The sequence below is a fragment of the Somniosus microcephalus genome, chromosome 4 (genome assembly GCF_052327205.1).
Source record: "Somniosus microcephalus isolate GS21.2 chromosome 4, FLI_Smic_1.0, whole genome shotgun sequence".
NCBI classification, from domain to species: Eukaryota; Metazoa; Chordata; class Chondrichthyes; order Squaliformes; family Somniosidae; genus Somniosus; species Somniosus microcephalus.
Window position 1 is genome coordinate 191,296,093 of NC_140990.1, and position 27,645 is coordinate 191,323,737.

Here is a 27,645-nt window from a genome sequence, read left to right on the forward strand (position 1 = left end):
CGGCTACCTCAAACTTTAGTTGAAAGTGAACATCTGAGGAATATGCCTGATCCGGGGTAGCCCTAAAGGGGCTAGGACTAGTAAATATCCTTTCAACTTAATAGCAGGTGCGGCCAGCCTGGCTTTGACACCTGCTGATCTCCCTGGCATGTCTTCTTTCATTTTATGTTCCTTCAACTGGGGAATACTGTTATTAGGCACTTCAGAACCAACTCGCAACGCCAAGTTGATTTTGACTTGCCAACCACTAGGGGTTCTTCACTTATTTGCCTTGTTGGTTCCAGAGTTCCCATGAAAGTTTGTAATTTAAGCAGCTTCTTTTCAATTCACCTCTTTCTCTCAGCTCTCTCTGTTCTGCTATAATCTTGTAAATTCTTTAGTTACTGTTGGCTTTCCGCTGAATTTGCAGATAATAATCAGATAATTTACATTCCTCATAAATGTACTTTTTGGAGAAAGGAAAAGAAAACATTTTTCATAGAAATGCCAACAAAAATTAATCATAGAAGCCTGTATTTAAAATTTTTTTTTTTTTAACTTGGGAGAGTGGGTGGCGGGAATGCATTTCTCATGGAGGCTCCCGTGGGCCCAATTCTGATGGGCAAAGCAAGCATCCATCCAATCCTGTCCTAAGCCAATAGAAAATGTCAGTGCATTAGACTATTTAAAATAAGCTGTTGTTTTTCACGTGACCACTTTAGGCCAGGTTAAAATGCATTCCAGAAAGTTGCACTTCCTGTGAATGTGACACAGGTCAGCAACAACAACTTGTATTTATATAGCACCTTTAACGTAGTGAAACGTTCCAAGGCGCTGCACAGGAGTATTATAAGGTCAGGGCTATACAGCGCTCAGCCCCATTTTCCAATCTTCCTCAGCACCTGCTCTGCTCTTGCATCAACAGTGTTGAAGACCAGAAAAGTTACCCTTGGGTTCCAGCGTGCAGTATGGTGGTGGCTGAAGGCTGTGTTACCAGTGGTGGCTTTTTTTTGGGGTGGGAGCTTAGAGGAAGAAGGGAGGCCAGAGTCAGAAGAGCTCAGGATATGTGCTGGAAGTTGGAGCTGGAGAAGATTGCAGAGGTAGGTAGGGTGGAGTAAAAGGCCATTACATTATTGCAGATCTGCATGTACTTCTCATGATGTTGAGCATGAAATATTCTTAAATATGAAATCCAGCTAGTGCTGTTGGCTTATAAATATTTAAACTCTCTAGGATTTAACAGTTGTTAAAACCTAATCTCCGAGGTTACCAATCTGCAGTTTTCACTAAAAAGTGAATGGAATCACAAAACACGATGACCAAAATCCATGTAATAGAAATGGAATTTTACTCACAATAAGCCCACAACCTAATTAATGGGCAAGGTAGCACAATGCAATTCCCGAATCCCCTCCAGTGAAAATCCCATACAATGAAAGCGATAGCCCTGCTAATCTCTTATTTATTTTATTAACTCAAATATCTGCTAGCTTTCACCTACTGCTGATGTACCAGCATTTGTTGTACTAATAATTGTGTGTTGGAGGGGGGGAAGAAAACAATTTAATTTTCCCCTCATTTTAACTTTTTCTCCCAATGCCGCAGAATATTGGGTCTGCCAATTTTTTTTGGCTATGGGAGGGGTGGGAGTGGGGGTTGAGCTTGCAGCCATCCTGTGCCAGAAGCATTGTGCATTTACCACTGCTAGCCTGGAGGGACCTTTCCCCAATATCAGGGAAGTTACATGGCCAGAATCAGTCATGAAGGCAATTTAGTAACACCGCCCGTGCAAGGTCATGAACGTGTGGTTGCTTTGAATGCATGAACCGCATGCAGTGCCTTTGTTGTTGGTCTTGCTCTGTAGAATAAATAGGGTGGGGCGGGGGATGGTGAGTGAGTGGATTTGGCACTTAAACAGGGTATCAGTTAATAAAGCTAGTTACCCGCGCTGAAGAGAAGACTTGGGGACGGGTGTGGGGGGAGAGAAGCAAACAGTTCTTAAGACTCTTTTCATACAATAGGTAGCGGGGAGAGCAGTATTCAAACTGAGGCCCCTAATCTCTGTGTGCCGCTCCCTTCTCTTTATCTTTGCTTCCTGTCAGTACTCCAAATGAAGGCTGGTTGGACAGTGGAATTGATGGGCTGAAGGAAGGGAATCCAATGTCCTGCATTTAGATTTGAATAGCGACCCATGGGTACTTGCAAGAAGTGTGACTTTCCAATGCCGTCAAGTCCAGGGACTCGCCCTGCTTGATATTCCGGAATGCTGTCAAGGGTGGGAGATCTGCACCTACCATTTACGGGACTCTTATCAACATCAAGTGCCGTTGATGTTTAATGCATCCTGCGGAGTGTGGAACCTGAGCTTTTTAAATGGGACCAACAATAGACTAGGTCAAGAAGTTCTAATTATCTTGGCAGTGATTGAAAGTTTAACGGTGCCTCCCTTTACTTCAACTGCTTCCGAGAGCTGAGATCACATTGTTTGGAAGGAAAAGCTTCCCTTGCGTGACTTGGGGCTGTATTTACACTATTTGCTGGCAATTTCTTCTCATATTGGAGCAGCAATAGAACAAAGCAGTCATTAATTGTGAGGGATGTTTACCAGCGCTAATGGTGTTGCACAGGGAGAAATGTATTGTGCTTTTATAGAATGTGGTATTTTGAAAAAAAAACATAGACTGGATTACCCTGTGTGATTAGCCAGGGAACAAAGATAAGTTGGCAAAAAATGTAGATTCTGTTTCGCTATTATGAGTGGAAAATTGGAGGCATTTGCAGGGTCCAGCGAGGTTATCAGGACTGGCGTTGGCCACTGTGGTTTTTTATAAGCTTATAAGCACTTTGTAATTTAAAAATAATAGTGACTTATGGCAAACATGCAGTTCTTTTGCCGTCGGCTGCAGTTCCCGATAGACACCCGTCCAGCTAACCATTTTCTGGCAACAGCGGAGACTCACCTTTTTTTTACCAGCAGAGCTGTCACCAAATCCGCTGGCACCAGGGGGGAACGGCATAAGAAACAAAGCAGGACTAGGCCATACGGCCCCTCGAGCCTGCTCCACCATTCAATAAGATCATGGCTAATCATCTACCTCAACTCTACTTCCCACCCGATCCCCATATCCCTTGATTCCCCTAGAGTCCAAAAATCTATCTGTCTCAGCCTTGAATATACTCAAAGACTCAGCATTCACAGCCCTCTGGGGCAGAGAATTCCAAAGATTCACAACCCTCTGAGTGAAGAAATTCCTCCTCACCAGGGGCTTAAATGGCCGACCCCTTATCCTGAGACTGTGCCCCCTAGTTCTAGACACTCCAGCCAGGGGAAACAACCTCTCAGCATCTACCCTGTCAATCCCCTTCAGAATCTTGTATGTTTCATTGAGATCACCTCTCATTCTTCTAAACTCCAGAGAGTATAGGCCCATTCTACACAATCTCTCATCATAGGACAGCCCTCTCATCCCAGGAATCAATCTAGTGAACCTTCGTTGCACAGCATCTGGGGGCTGCTGTAGTTGCACGCTCTGAAACCAGTGCTCCAATGGGAAAGCACTTTTTACAGTCACCCTCCAGGCTGAATGAAACAGTCCCACGTTATTCTATTCCCCAGAGCTTTGATGAGCACAAGATTGACTATAAATGGATGTAGCAATAGATGCCTATCGATTTAATCAGATATTTGGAGTTGCACTCAGTTATTGATCTCAAAACTGAAACGTCAGACATTATATGAAAAATGAGGCAGCAGTCAAATTCTCTTTCGTATGAAGAGGTATTTTATAATTCCAGGACGGTTGCCAGCCACCACACCTTCATTCCTGCCATGTTGGGTGTGTTTTCTCTCTCACTCTCTCTCTCTTCTGTCTATAAGGGTCCCAATTGAAATGATTTGGGTCATCTCGACCAGTTTCTAGCGGCTGTGATTCCATAGTACAAAGTCACTCAATAAATCTGGCGCAGACTGGCATTAAATTGGCAATCTCTCTTACACAGACTATTAATATGTCTGGAGTAAAAAATGGAAATGTCACATTGGTGCAGCAGGGGGGAACCCATCTTCAGTTGAGTCTTGTTGGGGTGCAGCATGTGAAGCTTTGCTTTTCATTTAACCAACTGGTCATGACCTAGGAGTGCTTGATGCTGACAGAATGGCAAAATTGGAGACGTGCTCCATTCTCAATTCTGATGGTTTTATTATTGGTAAGTTGAAAAAACTCACCCAAAAATAATTTTAAAAATCCTTTGATGTTACAAAAAAATAACTGAGTGGGCGAAAGGGGGTTGCTGGGTGCGTTGGAGGTGGTGTGTTTTAGAGATATCCTCCATACATTTACATTGGGGTTAAAGTAATTGCAGTTAATTGTTAGGCTGAAACTTGCAGTTGGTGAAGGTGACTTTCTGAGGTGCAGAATATTAATGGAGGTGGTGTCAGGTGTTGCTTTGCATTACTGCTCTTTACGTTCCTTTGTCCTGTTTTCTAGGCTCTGAATGGCTTTATTCTGGTTATCACTGCTGAAGGATATGTGTTCTACTCGTCTTCCACCATCCAGCATTACCTTGGCTTTCACCAGGTGAGTCTGAGATCTCATTAATTGAAAGAGTCTGGCCATCCAAACTCCCATTTAAAGATCCTATTGTTAAAGGGACTGGGCAGTGCAATGGGTTACACCCTGGCCTTTCACATTTAGGACCTGGGATCAAATCCAACTCAGACCGAGGGGATGGCTATCATTGTCTTCTGGCTAGCGGGATCCAAGAATAAGTTTGGCAGTATCAACTCAGTTTCAAGTAGGCAGGGGTCAACAGCACAAAACAGCCCTTAATTCAGCACTTATTTTTGATGAAGGCTCTCATTCACAACATGAACTTATCTTCTCTCTTTCAGATGCTGATTAACCTGCTGTGTATTTCCAGCATTTTTTGCTGTTGTTACCTTTTTGCTTTGACTTTTTTTTAAAGTACCTTTACTCTTTGCTGCTCTTGCACCTCTGCGCTCCTCCAATTCAGGCCTCTTGCGCATCCCCAGTTTTCATCACTCCACCATTGGCGGCCATGCCTTCAGCTGCCGAGGGCCTAAGTACTGGAATTCCCTCCCTAAACCTCTCCGCCCTCTACTTCTCTTTCCTCCTTTAAGCCGCTCCTTAAAACCTGCCACTTTGACCAAACATAGAAACATAGAAGATAGGAGCAGGAGTAGGCCATTCGGCCCTTCGAGCCTGCTCCGCCATTCAACGAGATCATGGCTGATCATCCAAACCCTAGCACCCAGGCCCTACACCGACAGCCATCCCACCCAAGCCCTATCCCCGTAACCCTGTAACCCCACGTATTTAATCCCCCCTAACACTAAGGGCCAATTTTTTATCATGGCCAATCAACCTAACCCGCACATCTTTGGACTGTGGGAGGAAACCGGAGCACCCGGAGAAAACCCACGCAAACACGGGGAGAATGTGCAAACTCCACACAGACAGTCACCCGAGGCCGGATTTGAACCCGGGTCCCTGGCGCTGTGAGGCAACAGTGCTAACCACTATGCCACCGTGTTGCCCTCTATTGGCTATTGGCTGTCTGCCCTAATACCTCCTTATGTGGCTCAATGTCAAATTTTATTTGATAACACTCCTGTGAAGCACTTTTGGATGTTTTACTATGTTAAAGGTGCTATATAAATGCAAGTTGTTGCTATTCACCTTGTAAACAGAACTGTCAACATTTGGGTCAATGCTAGGAATGAGGGTTTTAAACGTGGAGTCAGTGGGAAGCCTGAAGGAGGTTTCACGCATTGCAGCAAGTTGATCTTTTTGAAGCAGTCATATTGAGCTTGTACGTTCATCAACAACTTGCATTTCTCTATCACCTTTAATGTGGAAACAAATGTTGCAAGGCTTTTCTCCCAAAGTGTAATGAATGCCAAGCCAAAGAAGGAGATACTGGAAGTGGTGACCAAAAGCTTATTTGAATAGCTGGATTTCAAGGTGGGTATTTTAGAAGGGAGCAAGGTGGAGAGGCAGAAGGGTATAAGGAGGAAATGCCAGAGCATGTGGCTGAGGCAGCTGAAGGTACAACCGCCAATGGTTGGCCGAAGGGAAGGTGGGTGCACAAAGAGGCCAGAGTCAGAGGAACAGAGAGTTAAGGTGGGGAGGTGTGAACAGTCTGGTTTAGCCTAAGACACTGGCTGGGGTGGGGGATTGAATCGGTGGCGAAATTACAGAATTTGCAGCAGGAGCTCTGCCTGTATGTGACTTATGTTACACTTGATGAGGTAGTGTTTGATGGCCATGTGGAGGGAGCTTTACAGTGTATCTAACATGTACGTGACATGGAGCTGATTGGGGCAGTGTGGAGGAAGCTTTGCAGTGTGTCTAACCTGTGTTATTCCTGATGTGGGAGTGATTGAAGGGGCAGTGTTGGATGGGAGCTATACTCTCTATCTAACATGTGATGTACCCGGCTGGGGGACTTGTTGCTGATGCTGGAAAAAAATAAAGAAATGTTCGCTTCTGCACAAAAAAGCACAAAACTCCAAAGTTACTGAGAAAGAAGTTGTACCTTTAAATGATGCAGAGGAGAAACTGAAAAATATTGCATGAATTATACGCAAGTGTTTGGATTTTTACATTAAATTAACTGTAGCTAATTGTTTAATTTTGCAGTGCTGGGAACTTGTGTGATTGTTTATTCTGTGTTGCAAAGCTTGTGAAGGAAAACCATGATATGGAAAGATCCAATTTCTGAGCATAAGGCAGGAGGGAACAGCATAGCCTCTTTCCCTGTTTATCTTTGGAGTGATGCAAGCAGAGACATCGCTGCTTCCCATCCTGCACAGTTTATATTTAGGAAATTTTGCGGTTTTGGCAACTGGACATCAATTTTCTTCCAGTGCAATTGGGGCCCTAGGAAGAAACACTGGTCGTCACAGAGCAGTGACCTCCAAGTGATCCCTAGAGTCCAGCAAGTCTGCTGGCTCGTTTATGAGCATCGCCCCTTATCCATTGTTATGGAAGGGCGCATCTGAGCAGCCAATGTGGGAAAGCACCTCCCAGCAGTCAGCACGGAACTCCGTCTTCCAGCGGTCAGCACGGAACTCCGTCTTCCAGCGGTCAGCACGGAACTCCGTCTTCCAGCGGTCAGCACGGAACTCCGTCTTCCAGCGGTCAGCACGGAGCTCCGTCTCCCAGTGGTCAGCACGGAGCTCCGTCTCCCAGCGGTCAGCATGGAGCTCCGTCTCCCAGCGGTCAGCACGGAGCTCCGTCTCCCAGCGGTCAGCAGGGAACTCCGTCTTCCAGCGGTCAGCACGGAACTCCGTCTTCCAGCGGTCAGCACGGAGCTCCATTTCCCAGCGGTCAGCGCGGAGCTCCATCCCCCAGCAGCCAGGACAGAGAGGCATTTCCAGAAACTTGAAAGCAAACCTCCCGTTGACTTGATGTATGTCACAGGGAGACTCCTAAAGGGGAAAGGGAGAAGATAACGTCAAACAAGAGACATTCTTGCCCTTTAAATAAATCAATCCAGCCTTGCTGTCAGGTGGCCAATGTTCCAGTATTATAGCTACCAGGGTGCACACCAGAGATGATTAAATCCGAATGGTCTGGAGAAAGCTGATACCTACCATTTAAAAAAAATCTCTGCATGGTACAGTAAAGCTATACGCTTGAGGTGCTGCTTCCCTTGAATGGCACAGTGTTCTGTGGTGTTAGGTTTGTAGAAAACTCCCTTTGCACTCCCTGATGCACAGCATTACATTATTAAAGCACCACCAGGAAACAAAGTCTGCTGAGTGCCATTTGATAAATGTAATTTTAATAGGAAACTTCTGTTTTTGCATTTTGAAAAGGTCTAAAACCCTGTGCCAACTGAGCGTTGCAGTGTGCCTGGTGCTGCTTGGCCTTTGATGTCGTCTCAGCCTCTGCTATCGATCCATTCCTAGAAGTGACAATTCTTTACTCTGAGAACACTGAGGGGTTTATTACTTGCAGATACATTTGGGGTTTGGATGATTGAGGACCTGTATAGTGCATGCACACAGGGTTCTGCTGTCTTGTGTTTTTTTTAAACATTGGAACTTGTTTAAGTTTTGGTGTTACTGATGTGGAACAAGAGCACGCGGTTTCTGGTCTCGGCAGCACGGTCCTTGGCTCAACACAAAGATCCTGTAAATTCAGATACTCAAAATCGCTCGCAATGAGATCTTTATCTCCACACGAGACTGGCCGTACAAGTCGTGAGCAAGAAAGTCAGCAGTGAGTCAAGGTGGAAGCCGAAGATGTTTCACGGAGAGGCGTTGACTTAAACATGTAGTCCCTCAGTGCTGCACCAAAGTGCTCAGGCCACTGCAGTGGGGCTTGAACCCATGATCTTTTGGCTCTGTGGCGACATTGCTGCCACTGAGTTATCACCCAAAGTATTTGAGCCAACTGGAATCATCTGGCTTGTCCATAATGGCCTCCGGTTCAATCCGCGGTCGGTGTTGAGTTAGCTGATCTCAGTCGTGGCAACAGTAAGTGCTACAGTAGCTCTCAGCACTGATGGGCTAGGAAGGGATAAAATCAACCAGGTTTCCCACTTTGCATCACTGCTCAGTGACTCCTGCTCGGAAAGTACACCTGTCAATATCTGGTGGGGCACTGTAGGATTCCGTTGTGATTCCTGCCCCCCCCCGACCCCTGTTAACACTGACGTGGGTAAAGAATTGCTAGTGGCGAGTTGCGTGGAGCCATACGCAGCACATCAGTACTTTCAGAGCAGTGTTGGGGGTGAGGGGTAGGGGGAGGGGGGATTGAGGTGGAGGAAGGCCTGTTTGCTTGAGTTACTTATTTTCAGGATGACTATATGATTCCCCACCCACGTCGCAAAGAACAAGTGGAGTTCTACAACTTGAATTTGGATTCCAGCTGTGCTTCTGATGCAAGTGTGTCTTTAATTGAACTTAAGTGCCATGAAATCCAGTGCATCAGTCACACTGGTGTGTGAATTAAACTACTATATTTAGAGGAGCGCAATATGCTTAAGGGCTGTGATCTAGCTCCCTTGATTGCCTAGTGAGTAAAAGCAACATCCGCTATGTTATTAAGCCATGCCAACCGGCAGCTCGTAAGTCTGGCGCCCACTTTGCAGTGAGTTAGCTGATACCAGCCAGGGAAGTTGCTGTGGAGTGTTACAATTGACCTTGGAGATCTGGGCTGGGGCGGGCCATATCAACCAGGATTTCAGCTCCTGATCCCAATCCAATGACCTCTGCCTGAAAGTGCTTATATGTGGACGTTGGGTGAGGAAAGGATTGGACTCTGTTGTTCTGTTCCCGGCTGCCCATTGGTTGTACAACGTGCCTAGATTTACACATGAAGAATGGCCACTTGGCCCGGGTACCAGGCAGCATTGCCTCCTGCAGAAGTATACCCCAGTATGAGTGAGCACTTGTGAGAGAGGATGGGAGCAAATTTTGAGGGTGGGGAGGGGAAGCAATACAGTGAATTTTCTCAACCTCTTGTCTCTCGCCCCTTGCCTCTCTCCCGTCTTCCCCTCTCCCGTCTTCCCCGCTCCCATCTTTCCCTTCCCCCTTTCCCTCTCCCCCCTTTCCCTCCCTCTCCCCCCTTTCCCTCCCTCTCCCCCCTTTCTCTCCTTCGCCCCCCTTTCTCTCCCTCTCCCCCCTTTCCCTCCCTCCCCCCCACCCCTTTCCCTCTCCTCCTTTCGGATGAGACGTTAAACCAACATTAAACTGCTCTCTCAGGTGGACATAAAAGATCCCATGGCAACTATTAAGAAAAAGAATAGGGGAGTTTTCCCCGGTGTCCTGGGCAAATAGTTATCCCTCAACCAACATCACTAGAACAGATTATCTGGTTATTAACACATTGCTATTTGTGGGATCTTGCTGTGCGCAATCTGGTTGTCACATTTCCTACATTATAGCAATGACTACAGTTCAGAAGTATTTCATTGGCTGTAAAGCGCTTTAGGATGTCCTGAGGTCATGAAATAGATAAATGTAAGTCCTAATTCTTTTCCTTTTACACTCTCTCTTTCCCCTTCCCTGTCACTTTCTTACCCATCTCTCTCTTTACCACTCCCCCGCCTCTCTCTTCCCTTTCTCCCCCAATCTCCCTCCCCCCTCCTTTCTCTCCTTCCCTTCTTTCTCTCTCCAATGCTATCATGCTATTATTTTAGGGTGACCATATTTTCTAAACTGAATCCTAAGACACACAGGGTGGGAGCACAGCAAAGTAGCCAGGACACAATATGTAGGTTGCACAGTGTAGGGAGGCAACATTTTTTGCAGCGTATATTTTAACAATTACACATATTCAATACAAATGTGCATATAATTACTGCGGATGTGACATCACCATTGAAGCACATTCAGACACCTGACCCCTCCCCCCCTCCCACCAGTGACTGAGGCCACACCTGACCCCTCCCCCTCTGAATGTCACACTTGACCCCTCCCCCCTGTGAATGAGGTCACACCTGACCCCTCCCCCCCCAGTGAATGAGGTCACACCTGACCCCTCCCCCCCAGTGAATGAGGTCACACCGGACCCCTCCCCCCCAGTGACTGAGCGCACACCTGCCCCCCCAGTGACTGAGCTCACACCTGCCCCTCCCCCAGTGACTGAGCTCACACCTGCCCCTCCCCCCCAGTGACTGAGCTCACACCCGACCCTCCCCCCAGTGACTGAGCTCACACTTGCCCCTCCCCCAGTGACTGAGCTCACACTTGCCCCTCCCCCAGTGATTGAGCTCACACCTGCCCCCCCCGTGGCTGAGCTCACACCTGCCCCTCCCCCAGTGACTGAGCTCACACCTGCCCCTCCCCCAGTGACTGAGCTCACACCTGCCCCCCCCGTGGCTGAGCTCACACCTGCCCCTCCCCCCCCAGTGACTGAGCTCACACCTGCCCCTCCCCCCCCAGTGACTGAGCTCACACCCGACCCTCCCCCCAGTGACTGAGCTCACACTTGCCCCTCCCCCAGTGACTGAGCTCACACTTGCCCCTCCCCCAGTGATTGAGCTCACACCTGCCCCCCCCCGTGGCTGAGCTCACACCTGCCCCTCCCCCAGTGACTGAGCTCACACCTGCCCCTCCCCCAGTGACTGAGCTCACACTTGCCCCTCCCCCAGTGACTGAGCTCACACTTGCCCCTCCCCCAGTGACTGAGCTCACACTTGCCCCTCCCCCAGTGATTGAGCTCACACCTGCCCCCCCCCGTGGCTGAGCTCACACCTGCCCCTCCCCCAGTGACTGAGCTCACACCTGCCCCCCCGTGACTGAGCTCACACCTGCCCCTCCCCCCCAGTGACTGAGGTCACACCTGACCATCCCCACAGCGTCTAGGATTAGCCTGCCTCCCCCCGGTGACTGACCTCTGCAGTGACCTCTCCCTCACCCCGTCCGGTTGCCGTGCTCCCAGGCACTTCCGGCGCCGACAATCCAGCAGCACGAGCGCTGCCAGAAACTCAGAAACAACAACCGGCACATGTGCAGAAAGAGCGCCCAGTCACGCATGCGCAGGGAGTCACTCTGGCCATTGTACAAGTTGTTGTTAAATTTAGCCTTAGAGCCGCAAACTGACAGCTCAGGTGGTAGACTCACTGCCCAGGGGTACACTTCGGGGATGAGTTTTGTGAACCGGAGACTCTTCCCGAGACATTGTTTTCCCCGGGACACAGTCCCTCATCCGGGGACTGTCCCCGGAAAACGGGGATATATGGGCAGCCTACTTTATTTCCTTTGCGTTGTGATAATGGGGCCCAGTTCTAGTCCTGTCTTCTTCCTGCAATTTAAAATCTATTCACCGGCTATTAAACCCACCAGCTGCATCTTTGTGGAAGTGTTTAACATTTCTGCTCCCTGGAACCTCCACCTGTTTCCACGGCAACCCCCCCCCCGCCCCCCCCACCTTTCTTTCTGATGAAGGGTCCCACCCAAAGTGTTAACCCATTTGTTTCTTTCTGACCGACCTGCTGTGCAGTTTTTTTTGTTTTGACTTCGGATTTCCAGTATTTCCAGTTTCCCTTTCTATCTGTATCCCAGCTCTAATCCTTTGCTCCCAAGAATGTTCGGAATTTTCATTGCTTTGGCTTGGCTCACAGCCGCCTTTTATTCTAAGTTCCGTGCTGCCTGACTGGCCGATTGACTTGATGTGATTATTCTGTTCTTTTCTAGTCGGACGTGGTGCACCAGAGTGTGTTTGAGCTGATCCACACAGATGACCGGCCTATGTTCCATCGCCAGCTCCACTGGGCCCTTAATCCACCAGCCTTCCAGGAATCCAATCCCCATGCAGACAGTGAGCTATCAAGTAATTGGGTGATTTTATATCAAAGCATTCTCTTGTAGCCAAAGTATTCCTTACTGTGTTAAATAAAACCCATTGGGAACTGTATCAAAATGCACTTGAAAAGGCACATAAAAATTGAGCTGTACAGTCCCAGGTTTAATTATTTTTATTCATGCACAAGTTGTGGGCATTGGCAAGGCCTTCATTTATTGCCCATCCCTAATTGCCCTCGAGAAGGTGGTGGTGAGCTGCCTTCTTGAACCGCTGCAGTCCGTGTGGTGAAGGTACTCCCACAGTGCTGTTAGTGAGGGAGTTCCCAGATTTTGACCCATCGACAATGAAGGATCGGCAATATACTTCCAAGTCAGGATGGTGTGTGACTTGGAGGGGATCTTGGAGGTGATGGTGTTCCCATGCGCCTGCTGCCCTCGTCCTCCTGGATGGTAGAGGTCACGGGTTTGGGAGGTGCTGTCGAAGAAGCCTTGGTGAGTTGCTGCAGTGCCTCTTGTAGATGGTAGATGGTGGTGGAGGGAGTGAATGTTTAAGGTGGTGGATGGAGTGCCAATCAAGTGGGCTGCTTTGTCCTGGATGGTGTCAAGCTGTTCTCAGTCAACTGATTCAACTCTGGAGGTGGGAGCACTACAATTAGCTTCAGTGCCCCAAAGCTAGGGAGGCAGCAGGTTCAGCCCTGATTCCTACTCTGATCAGTATCCAGTGACTCCCCTGCTGGTATGTGTGGGTATTAGGTGAGGATCAAATCAAATCAAATCAAATCAACTTTTATTGTCATTGTTAGTGCACAAGTGCAGTACAACGAAATGTAGGCTTGCGGCTCCCAAGAGTGTACATTTAGATTAAGACATTTAAACATTCAACAGACATTTGGCTTGTAATACATTAACATAAACATAACCATAATAAAGTGCATTGGCAGATGTGCAGGCTTTAGAGTTTATTTGTGGAGCTATCTGATTTAGCTGTGATGCCTTCCACAACAACAACAACAGCTTGCATTTATAGAGCACCTTTAATGTAGTAAAACGACCCAATGCGATTCACAGGAGCGTTATCAGGCAAAATTTGACAATGAGCCACATAAGAAAACATTAGGACAGGTGAGCAAAACCTTGGTCATAGAGGCAAGTTTTTAGGAGCGTCTGAAGGAAGGAAAGCGAGGTAGATAGGTGGAGAGGTTTAGGGAGGGAATTCCAGAGCTTAGGGCCTCGGCAGCTGAAACACAGCCGCCAATGGCAGAGCAAGTAAAATCGGGATGCGCAAGAAGGCAAAATTGGAGGATCGCAGTGTTCTCAGTGGGTTGTAAGGCTGGAGGAGGCTACAGAGATAGGATGGGGCAAGGCCATGGAGGGATTTGAACACAAGGATGAGAATTTTTAATTTGAGGCGTTGCTGGACCGGGATGCCAATGTAGGTCAGCGAGCACAGGGGTGATGGGTGAACAGGACTTGGTATGAGTCAGGATGCGGGCAGCACAACTTTGAATGTGCTGAAGTTTACGAAGGGTGGGAGATGGGAGGCAGGCCAGGAGAGTGTTGGAATAGTTGAGACTAGAGGTAACAAAAGCATGGATGAGGTTTTCAGTAGCAGATGGGCTGAAGCAGGGATGGAGACGGGCGACGTTACGGAGGTGGAAGTAGGTGGTCTTGGTGATGGTGTCGGAAGCTCAGCTCATAGTCTGGTTCAGCCTCAGACAGTTGCCAGTGAGGGAGTTTGAGTCGGTGGCTAGGGAATGGAGTTTGTGGCGAGGGCTGAAGACAATGGTTTCAGTCTTCCCAATATTTGAGTGGAGGAAATTTCTGCTCATCCAGTACTGGATGTCGGACAACCAGTGTGACAAATCAGAGGCAGTGGGTTAGCCTGCTGGCACACACTTCTATTCTCGCACATGAACAGTTGCCTTTTAAGTGAGGTACGTGTGAGTTTCTGGTACCTAAGTAAGGGAGTGTGGGCTAATAGCAACTTAACTGCACTGGTCAATATTTGTTCTTATTCTGCAGAGCGGTACTGCTTGCATCCTTCTCAGGATTTAGGGACTGAAGTAGTTAGTAGTGCCATTGTGGTATCCTGTTGATGGAATGTCATGTAGCAAAGGTCAGGAAATTCCTGTTGGATGCCCTCTTTGATAGACAGGAAGTTGCTGTTGCAGTGGTTTTCTGAATTTCTGCAAATTATTTGGGGGGAAGACACATAATGCTGTTACAAGGATTCATTCAGGTGTAATGGAGGGAGGGGTATTTATTTCTGTAAAAACCACCCAGCAGTACAATTACAAATTCTGCCCTTCAGAAACTAGCGTGTGTCTGGAGGTGATCTTTTGATCTGTGGAGCACTTGGGTGAAGTACTGGGGGTTACAGTTCTGTCACTGCTGGTGGTTGTGGCTAGAATTAAGTGTGTCACACAAGAAGCACATCACACATTAAAAAATAATGGTTTAAGTGTGACTTTTTCCCTATAGCATATAGATTCTAACACACCAAATACACCCACTGATGACATTGTATTAGTTGGCTGTTCCCAGTGTAATGGGGGCCTGAGATCGCAGTGATGCCTCCTCTGGCCAGAATGGCGGGGCAGGTTGATACCTGGCAGATATCCACACAGCCAATGGAAGACAAATTTCTTATTTGTCCCACTGGTTTCCTTGGAAACCCGTATTTTTTTATATTAAATTATTTAAACCATGAATCATACCAAACAACATCTAAACACTATGCTGTAATGGAGAAATCAAGTGTGATGACTTGATCAATGCCTGCCATGTAAATAGTTAATCAATCTTGTTATGGTCATCTTCACCGGCAAGGAACAGAAACCATTGGGGAGTCTAGGACTAGGGGGCATAGCCTAAAAGTTAGAGCCAGGCCTTTCAAGAATGAAGTTTGGAAACACTTCTACACACAAAGGGTGGTAGAAGTTTGGAACTCTCTTCTGCAAACAGCAATTGATGCTAGGTCAATAGTTCATTTTAAATCTGAGATTGATAGATGCTTATTGAAATAAAGAGTAGATTGCCTTTCAAAAGCTAGGCTTTATTAACCTTAAAAAACCAGCAAGTACATGTTGAGCACCCAGTCTCAACCAAACTGTAGAAAACTGAATTTAAGATGGCCACCACAGGTCACATGGAATCAACTAACCAATAAGTTTACAGCATATATCTCAAGGCAGGAAAACAGGCAACCAATTATAATGCTTCTTATAAAACAAGAATAATCACCACATTCACCCCTCCTTTTAAAATATACTTCAACCTAGGTAGCCTTTACAGTTTACAATTCGTTATTTATGACTAGAGCAATACATGTATAATGCCTTCAACAATTTTAAAATTTTACTATTAAATTATTAATTATTTTTAAAGTCCATTTTTAATCAGTCGACCGGATATCTTATACGTGTCGACCTTCTTAGCCTTGGTGGAGTTCCTTGCCCTCCCACACCAGGAGACACAGAAATATCTTCTGCAGGGAGGCTATCAATATCCCGATTATCAACGGTTTCCGGATTGGAAGTCCCATTAGAAGGTAGACTGGGAGGGTCATGAACATCCATCGGGGGCAGACTAAGAGAATTGTAAGTGTCTGCAATAGGATTGGAAATGTTCGTAGTATCTGTGACGACATCAACATTATCTGAATTATGGCTATTGTTAATGTCCTCAGGAGAGGGCTGGCCACCACAAGGAGCCAAGTCTTTAACTGAAACCGTACTTTCTTTCCCATCTTGGAATCGAATGTGAGCATATTGGGAATTTGCCTCCAATAGCTCCACCTCCTCCACTAAAGGATCATACTTTGACAGTCTAACATGGCGTCGGAGCAGCACAGGTCCCTGCATAGTAAGCCATGAAGGTACCGAATATCCCGTAGTGGATCTCCGCGGATAGTTGAAGAGCCTTTCATGGGGGGTCACATTAGTAGCCGTTGAAAGCAATGATCTAATGGAATGCAGGGCATCAGGCAGTACCATTTCCCACTGTGTATTCTTAAGGTTCCGGGATGTCAAAGCCAACATAACTGCCTTCCAGATCACCCCATTGTATCGTTCGCACTGTCCATTACCCTGGGGATTATACGGGGTAGTTCTGCTAGTAGAAATTCCCCGACTCTGGAGGTATTCCTTCAACTGGGAAGACATAAAAGAACTTCCCTGATCCGAATGGATATACGCAGGCATCCCAAAGATGACAAAAAGTTGAGTCAGTCATTTAATAACTGTAGCAGCTGATACATCTGCACAAGGAAAAGCAAAAGGGCACCTTGAAAACTCATCCACAACAGTAAATATATATTGATTCTGAGTCGTTGAAGGAAGAGGCCCCTTAAAATCAACGCTCAGGCATTCAAAGGGAGAAGTAGCCTTTATAAGATGAGCTCGTTGAGGCTTAAAGAAATTCGGTTTACACCGGGTGCAGACAGAGCATGATGAAGTCATCCGCTTGACGTCTTCAACTGAAAAGGGCAAATTCTTACTGCATACGAAGTGTATCATCCTCGTAACACCAGGATGGCACAAAGCATTATGAAGATTAATAAGCGTATCTCCGTGAAGCACAGAACAATAAGCCCTCGACAGCACATCAGCGGCAACATTATCCTTCCCCGGACGATAGACTATATCAAAATGGTAGCATGCCAACTCGATCCTCCACCTCATTATTTTATCATTCTTAATCTTTCCGAAATGTTTGACATCAAACATGAAGGACACAGATTTTTGGTCAGTTACTAACGTAAAATGTCGCCCAGATAAATAATGTCTCCATTTACGCAGTGCTTCTACTATTGCGTACGCCTCTTTCTCTATTGATGAATGTCTCTGCTCACTATTGCTCAGAGTACGTGAGAAAAAAGCCACAGGTCTTCCATTTTGGTTCAGGGTAGCCCCAATTGCAAAATCGGAAGCGTCCGTCTCAATCACAAAGGGAACCTGCTCATCAATAGAATGCACAACTGCTCCAAGGATATCCTTTTTAAGATTATCAAAACACGTCCTGGCCTCCCATGATAGAGGATATGTCGTAACCCGAATAAGGGGCCGGATCTTCTGCGAGAAGTTTGCAATCCAATTAGAATAATAAGAAAACAGTCCAACAACTCGTTGCAAGGCCTTAGAATTAGTAGGGCAAGGTAAATCAATCAGTGGTCGCAGCCATTCTGGATCTGGTTTAATCTTGTTTCCCGAGATAATATACCCCAGTAAATTTACCTCGGTGGTCGAAAAGATACACTTCTCTTTATTGAAAGTTAAGCCAACTTTTTCCGCAACTTGAAGGAATCTTTCTAGATTAAAATCGTGCTCCACCCTTGATTTGCCACACACCGTGATGTCATCTAAATATGAGAAGGTGTCAGAGAGAGAGTTAGCAATTATAAAAGCATCCATTGCCCGTTGAAAACAGGCGACACCGTTAGTAACACCGAATGGTACTCGGCAAAACTGGTACAGCTTTCCGCCAGCTTCAAAGGCCGTATATGGTTTGTCCCTCTTAGCGATAGGACTCTGATGATAAGCACTCTTTAGGTCAATAGTGCTAAAAACCTTATATTGAGATACTTTATTGATAAGCTCATCAATCTTAGGCAGGGGGTACGCATCTAATTGAGTATACCTGTTAATAGTTTGAGAGTAGTCTATATCACCATTCGCTTCTTATGTCTCTCATTAGTGGTGACAATTACCTGTGCCCGCCAGGGCGAAAAACTAGGTTCAATGATTCCTTCCGATAAAAGACGTTGAACTTCAGAAGTAATAAATTCTTTATCCTGACTACTATACCTTCTTGACTTGGTAGCAATTGGCTTACAGTCCAGCATCAAATTGGAAAAAAGTGATAATGGAGAAATGAATAAAGAAGTTAATCCACAAATAGACAAAGGTGGCTTGGTTCCTCCAAAAGAAAGACTGAGGGACTCATGTAATTGAAGCACATCATGACCAATCAAAATGTCCGCACAGAGATTAGGCAGAACGGATAGGCGTATATCAGTATACGTATTACCTAGGAGAATTAATTTCACAAGGCAACAACCAGCTACTTGTGAGGTGAGAGTCGTCTGAGCCATGCACACCTGATAGGAAACAGGCGAAATTTTCAAACGCTTCTCCCTCACAAACTGAAGACTTATAAAGCTCTCAGTACTGCCCGTATCTATAAGGGCCTTCACTTCTAACCCATTAACTTGGGCCATAACTATAGCTTTGTTTAGGCCATGGGAAAAGGCGGCAGAAACTGATGCAATAAACGCCCTATCTAAAGGCTGAATGGTCGCAGAGGAGGCAACCGATTTGCAAACACGTGCGTAATGACCTCCCTTGCCGCATTTACTACACACAGCCTCCCGGGCAGGGCATTTCAGACGGGGGTGCCGGGCGTTCCCACAAAAATAACACTTCTGAATCCTAGAGGCAACAGCTGCCGAAGTAGAAACTGTTTCAGAATCTGATAAACCACTCCTATTAAATCCACGTAACTCCCTTTCATCCGGAACTGCCGAAACCACGGTCGCAGGCTGATCAAAAAGAGCATAAGAATCCGAACTTCGCTGAGCCAAATCCAATGTAGAGGCTTGCTCAAAAGCACTCTTAAGATCCAAGATCTTATTTTCTAATAACCGCTGACGAATTGATCGAGACAGTAATCCATTAATAAATGCATCCCGTACCGACTCTTCCCTATGTTCTTCTGCAGACACGGCCTTATAATTACAGTTAGCACCAAGGCGCCGGAGTGCTTGTAAATAAGCATCCAAGGATTCTCCCGCCTGCTGCCTACGGGCAGATAAAAGGTGACGTGCAAATACCTCATTTTTGGGTTTAACAAAAAAAATTTCCAACGTAGCAATAGCCAATTCATAAGTTTCACAGTCCAAAATATACTTATACACATCCGGAGCAATGTAGTTGATTAGTATATCCAACTTATTTAGAGATTGCTGATCCAACACACCCAAAAAGTTTTTAAATGTACGATACCAATGTTTCCATTGATCATCCACTCCTGCAGAATTAGGGTCAGCATTAAATCGTTCCGGTCGAAGATATCGTTCCATTATAGCAAAAGGTTAATAAATTGAAATAAAGAGTAGATTGCCTTTCAAAAGCTAAGCTTTATTAACCTTAAAAAACCAGCAAGTACATGTTGAGCACCCAGTCTCAACCAAACTGTAGAAAACTGAATTTAAGAAGGCCACCACAGGTCACATGGAATCAACTAACCAATAAGTTTATAGCATATATCTCAAGGCAGGAAAACAGGCAACCAATTACAATGCTTCTTATAAAACAAGAATAATCACCACACTTATTAACCAAAGGTATGAAGGGATATGGGAGCAAAGTCGGGTATACGGAGTTATGTCACAGATCAGCCATGATCTCACTGAAGGCAGAACAAGCTCGAGGGGCTAAATGACCTTCTCCTGTTCCTATGTTCAGAGTTGCGGATGGTTGAAACTGGTGTTCTGCCTGCTGGAAAATATACTTTCTCATGAGGCACAACCAACATTCCCTTTAAGATGCGGGGCTGTGCAGGTCCCGTGCAGCCGGTGAGCTGGCTTTTAGTAGAAAAAACACACATGCGCAGAATTTTGAATGGCCAGCACAGCTGGTTAATGGGGCCACGCGGGTCAAAACAAAATTAGAGGGAACATTAGGTACAGCCCTTTCCGATGATGTCTCCAATGATGTCTCTGACATGTACAGCCTTTTACCCAGTTACCCACTTATAGCGGCTCCAACCCCAACTCACAGGAAGTTTGTGACAGTAACCCCAAGAGTGACTTTCCCTCTGATCTGTCCCTCCCTTAGAGGTGTCACTCTTGGCTCCGTGGTAGCATTCTTGCCTCTGAGTTAGAAAGTTGTGAGTTCAATCCCCATTCCAGAGATTTGAGCACATAATCTAGGCTGACACTTCAGTGCTGTACTGTTGGACGTGTCGTCTTTCGGATGAGATGTTAAACCGCCTCAGGTGGAAGTAAGAGATCCCATGGCACTATTCAAAGAAGAGATGGGGAGTTCACCCAATGTCCTGGACACCCCTCAAACAATACCACCAAAAACAAGATTAGCATTTCATTATTTCATTGCTGTTTGTGGGGCCTTGCTGTGCTCAAACTAGCTTCCACATTTCCCTACATTAGCAGTGACAACACTTCAAAAGCACTTTATTGGCTGTGAATCACTTTTGGTTGCCTTGAGGTCATGAAAGGTGAAATAAATGCAAGTCTTTCCCGCCCTTGCCTCTGGTCTTTCCGCCCTTCCCTTCAATATATGCCCTTTCTTCTCCTGTGAGAATTCCCCAGTCTCTGCGAGGTGCCTCCTCGTGGAGATCAGAATTCAGGGAATGGAGGGATTGCAAGTCTCCCAGTCCAGCCTCACAGAATGCTTACTAGGGTGAGATACAAGTGGTGCTGCAGGCACCCAGGGGAATATAACCCCAGCATGAAAAGGGATGAGTGGAAAAACTGGAAGGAAGATTGGATGGGGGGGGGGACATCCCATTCAAGAATTTCTAGCAAAGATCAACCTCTCAAAAAACACTGGAGACATGCGGCAAGTCCATCAGCATCTACGAAGAGAGCGCAACAGTTTACGGGTGGAGACCCTTTATCAGAACCCAGTTTAAATGGTCTCTACCCAAAGCATTACTGATGCTGTGTATTTCAAGCATTCCTTTTGTTTTTGACTTTCACATTTGTATTTTATTTATTTAATCTTCTCTTCCTATTTCACTGCCTAGCTATTTCGGAGAACAGTAGCCTTCACTCCAACGTAGTCACTTACGATCCTCACCACCTGCCACCCGAGAATTCGACTTTTATGGAGAGGAACTTTATCTGCAGGTTCCGATGCCTCTTGGACAATTCCTCTGGCTTCCTGGTAAGTAAATTGGAATCAACTCTATTCCCATGTGCGTTACATTTCTGTTTAAAGTCTAGTAGACCCTGCCCCAAGACAGGCAAAGACTATTTGTTGAAATTGGAAGGCTATCTCTCCTCCCAGCCCCCCACCCCCAACTAAATTGGCTCAGCAAATTTATCCGATGATTAGCTGAGCCATAGAGACCAGGAAGGTCCCTGATTTGATTCCTAGTCAGGGCTGGTGGTTAGGACACTACAGTTGTCCTCAGCACTCCTGCACAGATGGGAGGAGGGCAAGGAATTGCCATTCCTGATTGCTGTTCAGCAAGCCCTGCTGGAAGGTTGGTGTTTAGGTGAGTACGTGAGACTTGTGATGCCACCCCCCTGCGGCCTAATAGCCTGCACCTGGGCAACACCGTTAGAAGGAGGCCATTCGGCCCATCGTGCCTGTGCCGGCTCTTGGAAAGAGCTATTCAATAAGTCCCACTCCTCTGCTCTTTCCCCATAGCCCTGCAATTTTTTCCTTTTCATGTATGTATCCAGTTCCCTTTCGAACGTTACTATTGAATCTGCTTCCACCACCATTTCAGGCAGTGCATTCCAGATCATCATAACTTGCTGCATAAAAAAATTCTCCTCGAGTCATCTCCCCTCTAGTTCTTTTGCCAGGAAAATAAGCAGGGGAAAAAAATTAAAGATGACATCAAAATGAGATGGAGGCTGGCAAATTCAATTTAATTAAAAAAGGGAGAGAAGGAGGGAAAAGCAGAGAGTGAAGCATCATTAGCCAGCTCTCTGGACCCATCTAAGCAGCTGGTTACGAGCAGCATTGATGGAGGCCTGGGCAGAGGCCACCCATCCTGCCCCCTCATGGGAGATGACTGCCCACCCTGCCCTCTTCAGGGAACAGGCCAAGCACTCTGGCCATGGGTAATGTGAAGTCAACGGGAGGGAAAAACCAAACAAAAGGATGCTCCTCACTTACGTGAGGGTACGTGCCTCAAAGCAATAAAATGCCGCAAAATCCAATGTATAAATCACACCTTTGTACAGGAAACTTTGTGCTATCCGGCACCGACGGGACCGAGCTGTTGCCGTTCCCTCAAAACTGCCGGACGCACCAGCGTTAATGTTGAAGCAATAACAACAGAAAATGCTGGAAATACTCAGCAGGCCAGGCAGCATCCGTGGAGAGAGAAACAGAGTATCTGATGAAGGGTCCCAGACCTGAAACGTTAACTCTGTTTCTCTCTCCACGGATGCTGCCTGGCCTGCTGAGTATTTCCAGCATTTTCTGTTGTTATTTCAGATTTCCAGCATCCGCAGTATTTTGCTGTTATATTAATGTTGAAGCATACGGCTCCGTATCTGGCAACAAACACTGTACAGCTTCTAAACAGTCGGCCGTACCTTGGAAGCATCTCTGTTGCTTAGCAACAGCTTCAGAGAGACTTTGCAGAGCCTGACTGTTGGAAAAAAAAGCCATGAGAAGAAAAAAAACCGAACAAAACGGCTCCTGATTTTTGCCGGTGGCTCGAGCTTGCCGGACATTTAGCCTCCGGATAACACAAAGTTTCCTGTATATGTGGGCTGCCATCTTAGAACGGTCATGATCAATTATGCTGGTGGGTAAGCTCCCTCCTGTATTTAGAGAACATAAATACTTGAGTTTCCATTTGTGCCTATTGATTGATTCTGTCTTTATTGCAGACACTGAACTTCCAGGGGCGGCTAAGGTTCTTACACGGGCAGAATAAGAAAGCTGAGGATGGCGCTCCCATCCCACCTCAGCTGGCTCTGTTTGCTGTGGCAACTCCTCTTCAGCCTCCATCCATCCTGGAGGTCCGGACCAAGACACTCATATTCCAGACCAAACACAAGTTGGACTTCACGCCACTGGCATGCGACACGAAGTACGTTGTTTGGGCGAGAGAGGGGTGGTGGGGGGGAAAGGAGATAGAGAGCGGGTCAGAGGGAACGAGAGACGCTGGGAATCGGGGCAGTGCAAGTGACTGATACGAGATTCAGCAAATCTCCTTCAACCCTGCTAGACTCCTCCAGCTGGGTCCTGGTATTGGTCCAGCCAGCAGATGCCTCCATATGTGGAGGCAAGCAGACAGTTCCAGTTCCTCTCACTCCCTCTCTGAGGTGAGACTACAGGGCCCAGGGGCCATGTAGCCTGATCCTGCTCCTATTTTGTGTGTCTAATTCTGTTAGATTCAGGAGATGGTTCAGTGATAGTGGATTGGCGGTTAGGATCAGATCAGCCATGATCTTATTGAATGGCGGAGCAGGCTCGAGGGGCCGATTGGCCTACTCCTGCTCCTATTTCTTATGTTCTTATGACATCTGGCCAACATATAGCGAGGCAAGCAGAGTGAGTAATCAAACCTACTTACTCAGACTCCACGGTGCTGCGTGTTAACGCTCCAATGTTTTGTGCCATTCTGAAGGATTTGTAAACTACTGGAATGAGCATGGTTTTATCCTGTTTTATGCTCAGCATCACTCAACTACAGTTGTCCTTCTCGGCGCCTCTCATGAAGGCAATCACTGGTATGCGGCTCTGTAGGTGCTGACAGCCAGCCTGTCCCTCGGCGAGTATCCAGTCCACACCTGTGGATCTTGACGGTGAATGCCAGGAGCCTTCTCAGCCAGCATCTGCACAAGTGCACGCCCAGAAAGAGTTCATGTTTCAGGATCAGGAGCGAGAATCCTGGCTTTCCCCTTCAAAGCTCTGGGACGCTGAGGTCAGTTGTACTCAGCGTTGTTATCCTACTACTGCCCCAACGGAGCATAGACTAAGGATTTGAACTTGGACCTTCTGGTTTGTTTGGTGCCAAACAGGGTAGTGCATTTACCCACCAGGCCCTTGGGCGGGGAGATGGACCTCGCACATCTAAAGATCGTCCAAGGAACCACATTCTAGCTTTCTTGTATTGTTTAATTATGGGGTGCTTTTATTTCATTGTTACAGGGGAAAGTTTGTACTGGGTTACACAGAAACTGAGCTGTGCATGCGAGGCACAGGTTATCAGTTCATCCATGCAGCCGATATGATGTACTGCGCTGACAATCATGTGAAAAGTGAGTATAGCTCAAAAGCACCTTTCACTTGCAATGAGAAACTACATGAGGGGGCAAGGCTCATATTGCAGGACACAATCAGGCACAACAATAGTAGAAGACGAGGTGGAGTGTAGGAGGGATTCGGTGATGCCAAGCTCGGGTTTTAAGCACCTGAAGATTATAGAAAGAGAGAAGGAAAGACTTGCATTTCCAATAGCGCCTTTCACGACCACCGGGCGTCTCAAAGTGCTTTATACTCAATAAAGTACTTTTTGAAGTGGAGTCACTGTTGTAATGTGGGAAAAGGAAGGACTGAAGGGGGTGAAAATGAGGCTGGGATAATCATTTTAGAAAAGCGATTAACGCGATAAGATTGGCTAATGCTCTCAGTCACCTATTTCCTTATAATATACTAATTGATTCGGATTTCCAGAAGACATTGTGAGGCGCTGGAATGAATTGCTACTGTGATTCTATCATCACTCCACAAGAGGGAGGGATCTGCCCAGTGATATAGAAAGCTATCTATTTACAAAACGGGCATTTTCAGCACACAGCCCCCTTCACCGGCTGCAAAAATAAACTGCATAAAGCCAGTCGTGATGAAATTCCAAGCATTGCTAACAGCTGACATGGGGAAAACTCAGTCTTCATACTGCAATCTCTTTAATTTTTCATAATACAGATTTCGGAGGTTTAGTCTTCTGTACTAACTAGGATATTGCGTAGCCCAGAGGGGTACAGATCACAAAGGACTAGTGAACGGGACTGTATATAGAGTGCAGGGGTACAGTATACCAGACTAGTGAACGGGACTGTATATAGAGTGCAGGGGTACAGTATACCAGACTAGTGAACAGGACTGTGTATAGATTGCAGGGGTACAGTATACCAGACTAGTGAACAGGACTGTGTATAGATTGCAGGGGTACAGGATACCAGACTAGTGAACGGGACTGTATATAGAGTGCAGGGGTACAGTATACCAGACTAGTGAACAGGACTGTGTATAGATTGCAGGGGTACAGTATACCAGACTAGTGAACAGGACTGTGTATAGATTGCAGGGGTACAGTATACCAGACTAGTGAACAGGACTGTGTATAGATTGCAGGGGTACAGGATACCAGACTAGTGAAGAGGACTGTGTATAGATTGCAGGGGTACAGGTACCAGACTAGTGAACAGGACTGTGTATAGATTGCAGGGGTACAGGTACCAGACTAGTGAACAGGACTGTGTATAGATTGCAGGGGTACAGGTACCAGACTAGTGAACAGGACTGTGTATAGATTGCAGGGGTACAGGTACCAGACTAGTGAACAGGACTGTGTACAGATTGCAGGGGTACAGTATACCAGACTAGTGAACAGGACTGTGTATAGATTGCAGGGGTACAGGTACCAGACTAGTGAACAGGACTGTGTATAGATTGCAGGGGTACAGGATACCAGACTAGTGAACAGGACTGTGTATAGATTGCAGGGGTACAGGATACCAGACTAGTGAACAGGACTGTGTATAGATTGCAGGGGTACAGGTACCAGACTAGTGAACAGGACTGTGTATAGATTGCAGGGGTACAGGATACCAGACTAGTGAACAGGACTGTGTATAGATTGCAGGGGTACAGGATACCAGACTAGTGAACAGGACTGTGTATAGATTGCAGGGGTACAGTATACCAGACTAGTGAACAGGACTGTGTATAGATTGCAGGGGTACAGTATACCAGACTAGTGAACAGGACTGTGTATAGATTGCAGGGGTACAGGATACCAGACTAGTGAACGGGACTGTGTATAGATTGCAGGGGTACAGGATACCAGACTAGTGAACAGGACTGTGTACAGATTGCAGGGGTACAGGATACCAGACTAGTGAACAGGACTGTGTACAGATTGCAGGGGTACAGGATACCAGACTAGTGAACAGGACTGTGTACAGATTGCAGGGGTACAGGATACCAGACTAGTGAACAGGACTGTGTATAGATTGCAGGGGTACAGTATACCAGACTAGTGAACAGGACTGTGTATAGATTGCAGGGGTACAGGATACCAGACTAATGAACAGGACTGTGTATAGATTGCAGGGGTACAGGATACCAGACTAGTGAACAGGACTGTGTATAGATTGCAGGGGTACAGGATACCAGACTAGTGAACAGGACTGTGTATAGATTGCAGGGGTACAGGATACCAGACTAGTGAACAGGACTGTGTATAGATTGCAGGGGTACAGGATACCAGACTAGTGAACGGGACTGTGTATAGATTGCAGGGGTACAGGATACCAGACTAGTGAACAGGACTGTGTATAGATTGCAGGGGTACAGGATACCAGACTAGTGAACAGGACTGTGTATAGATTGCAGGGGTACAGGTACCAGACTAGTGAACAGGACTGTGTATAGATTGCAGGGGTACAGGATACCAGACTAGTGAACAGGACTGTGTACAGATTGCAGGGGTACAGGTACCAGACTAGTGAACAGGACTGTGTATAGATTGCAGGGGTACAGGTACCAGACTAGTGAACAGGACGGTGTATAGATTGCAGGGGTACAGGTACCAGACTAGTGAACAGGACTGTGTATAGATTGCAGGGGTACAGGATACCAGACTAGTGAACAGGACTGTGTATAGATTGCAGGGGTACAGGATACCAGACTAGTGAACGGGACTGTGTATAGATTGCAGGGGTACAGGATACCAGACTAGTGAACAGGACTGTGTACAGATTGCAGGGGTACAGGATACCAGACTAGTGAACAGGACTGTGTACAGATTGCAGGGGTACAGGATACCAGACTAGTGAACAGGACTGTGTACAGATTGCAGGGGTACAGGATACCAGACTAGTGAACAGGACTGTGTATAGATTGCAGGGGTACAGGATACCAGACTAGTGAACAGGACTGTGTACAGATTGCAGGGGTACAGGATACCAGACTAGTGAACAGGACTGTGTACAGATTGCAGGGGTACAGGATACCAGACTAGTGAACAGGACTGTGTATAGATTGCAGGGGTACAGGATACCAGACTAGTGAACAGGACTGTGTATAGATTGCAGGGGTACAGGATACCAGACTAGTGAACAGGACTGTGTATAGATTGCAGGGGTACAGGATACCAGACTAGTGAACAGGACTGTGTACAGATTGCAGGGGTACAGGATACCAGACTAGTGAACGGGACTGTGTATAGATTGCAGGGGTACAGGATACCAGACTAGTGAACAGGACTGTGTACAGATTGCAGGGGTACAGGATACCAGACTAGTGAACAGGACTGTGTATAGATTGCAGGGGTACAGGAAACCAGACTAGTGAACAGGACTGTGTACAGATTGCAGGGGTACAGGATACCAGACTAGTGAACAGGACTGTGTATAGATTGCAGGGGTACAGGTACCAGACTAGTGA

The 27,645-nt window shown here is 46.6% G+C and overlaps 1 protein-coding gene across 4 annotated transcripts in view; it reads left to right on the forward strand.

Moving 5' to 3' along the window:
• LOC147120085 (aryl hydrocarbon receptor-like) overlaps positions 1-27,645 on the forward strand; it is a 230,880-nt gene that overhangs the window by 189,057 nt on the left and 14,178 nt on the right. For 2 of the 4 annotated variants that reach the window (XM_085985645.1, XM_085985644.1), the window contains exons 4-8: positions 4,467-4,556; positions 12,152-12,287; positions 21,026-21,165; positions 22,857-23,059; positions 24,124-24,233. In XM_085985645.1, coding sequence (XP_085841771.1) covers positions 4,467-4,556; positions 12,152-12,287; positions 21,026-21,165; positions 22,857-23,059; positions 24,124-24,233 — 679 coding nt within the window. Of the gene's footprint in view, positions 1-904; positions 1,080-4,466; positions 4,557-12,151; positions 12,288-21,025; positions 21,166-22,856; positions 23,060-24,123; positions 24,234-27,645 lie in introns of all 4 variants that reach the window. The other 2 variants (XM_085985648.1, XM_085985646.1) reach the window with 2 other exon arrangements.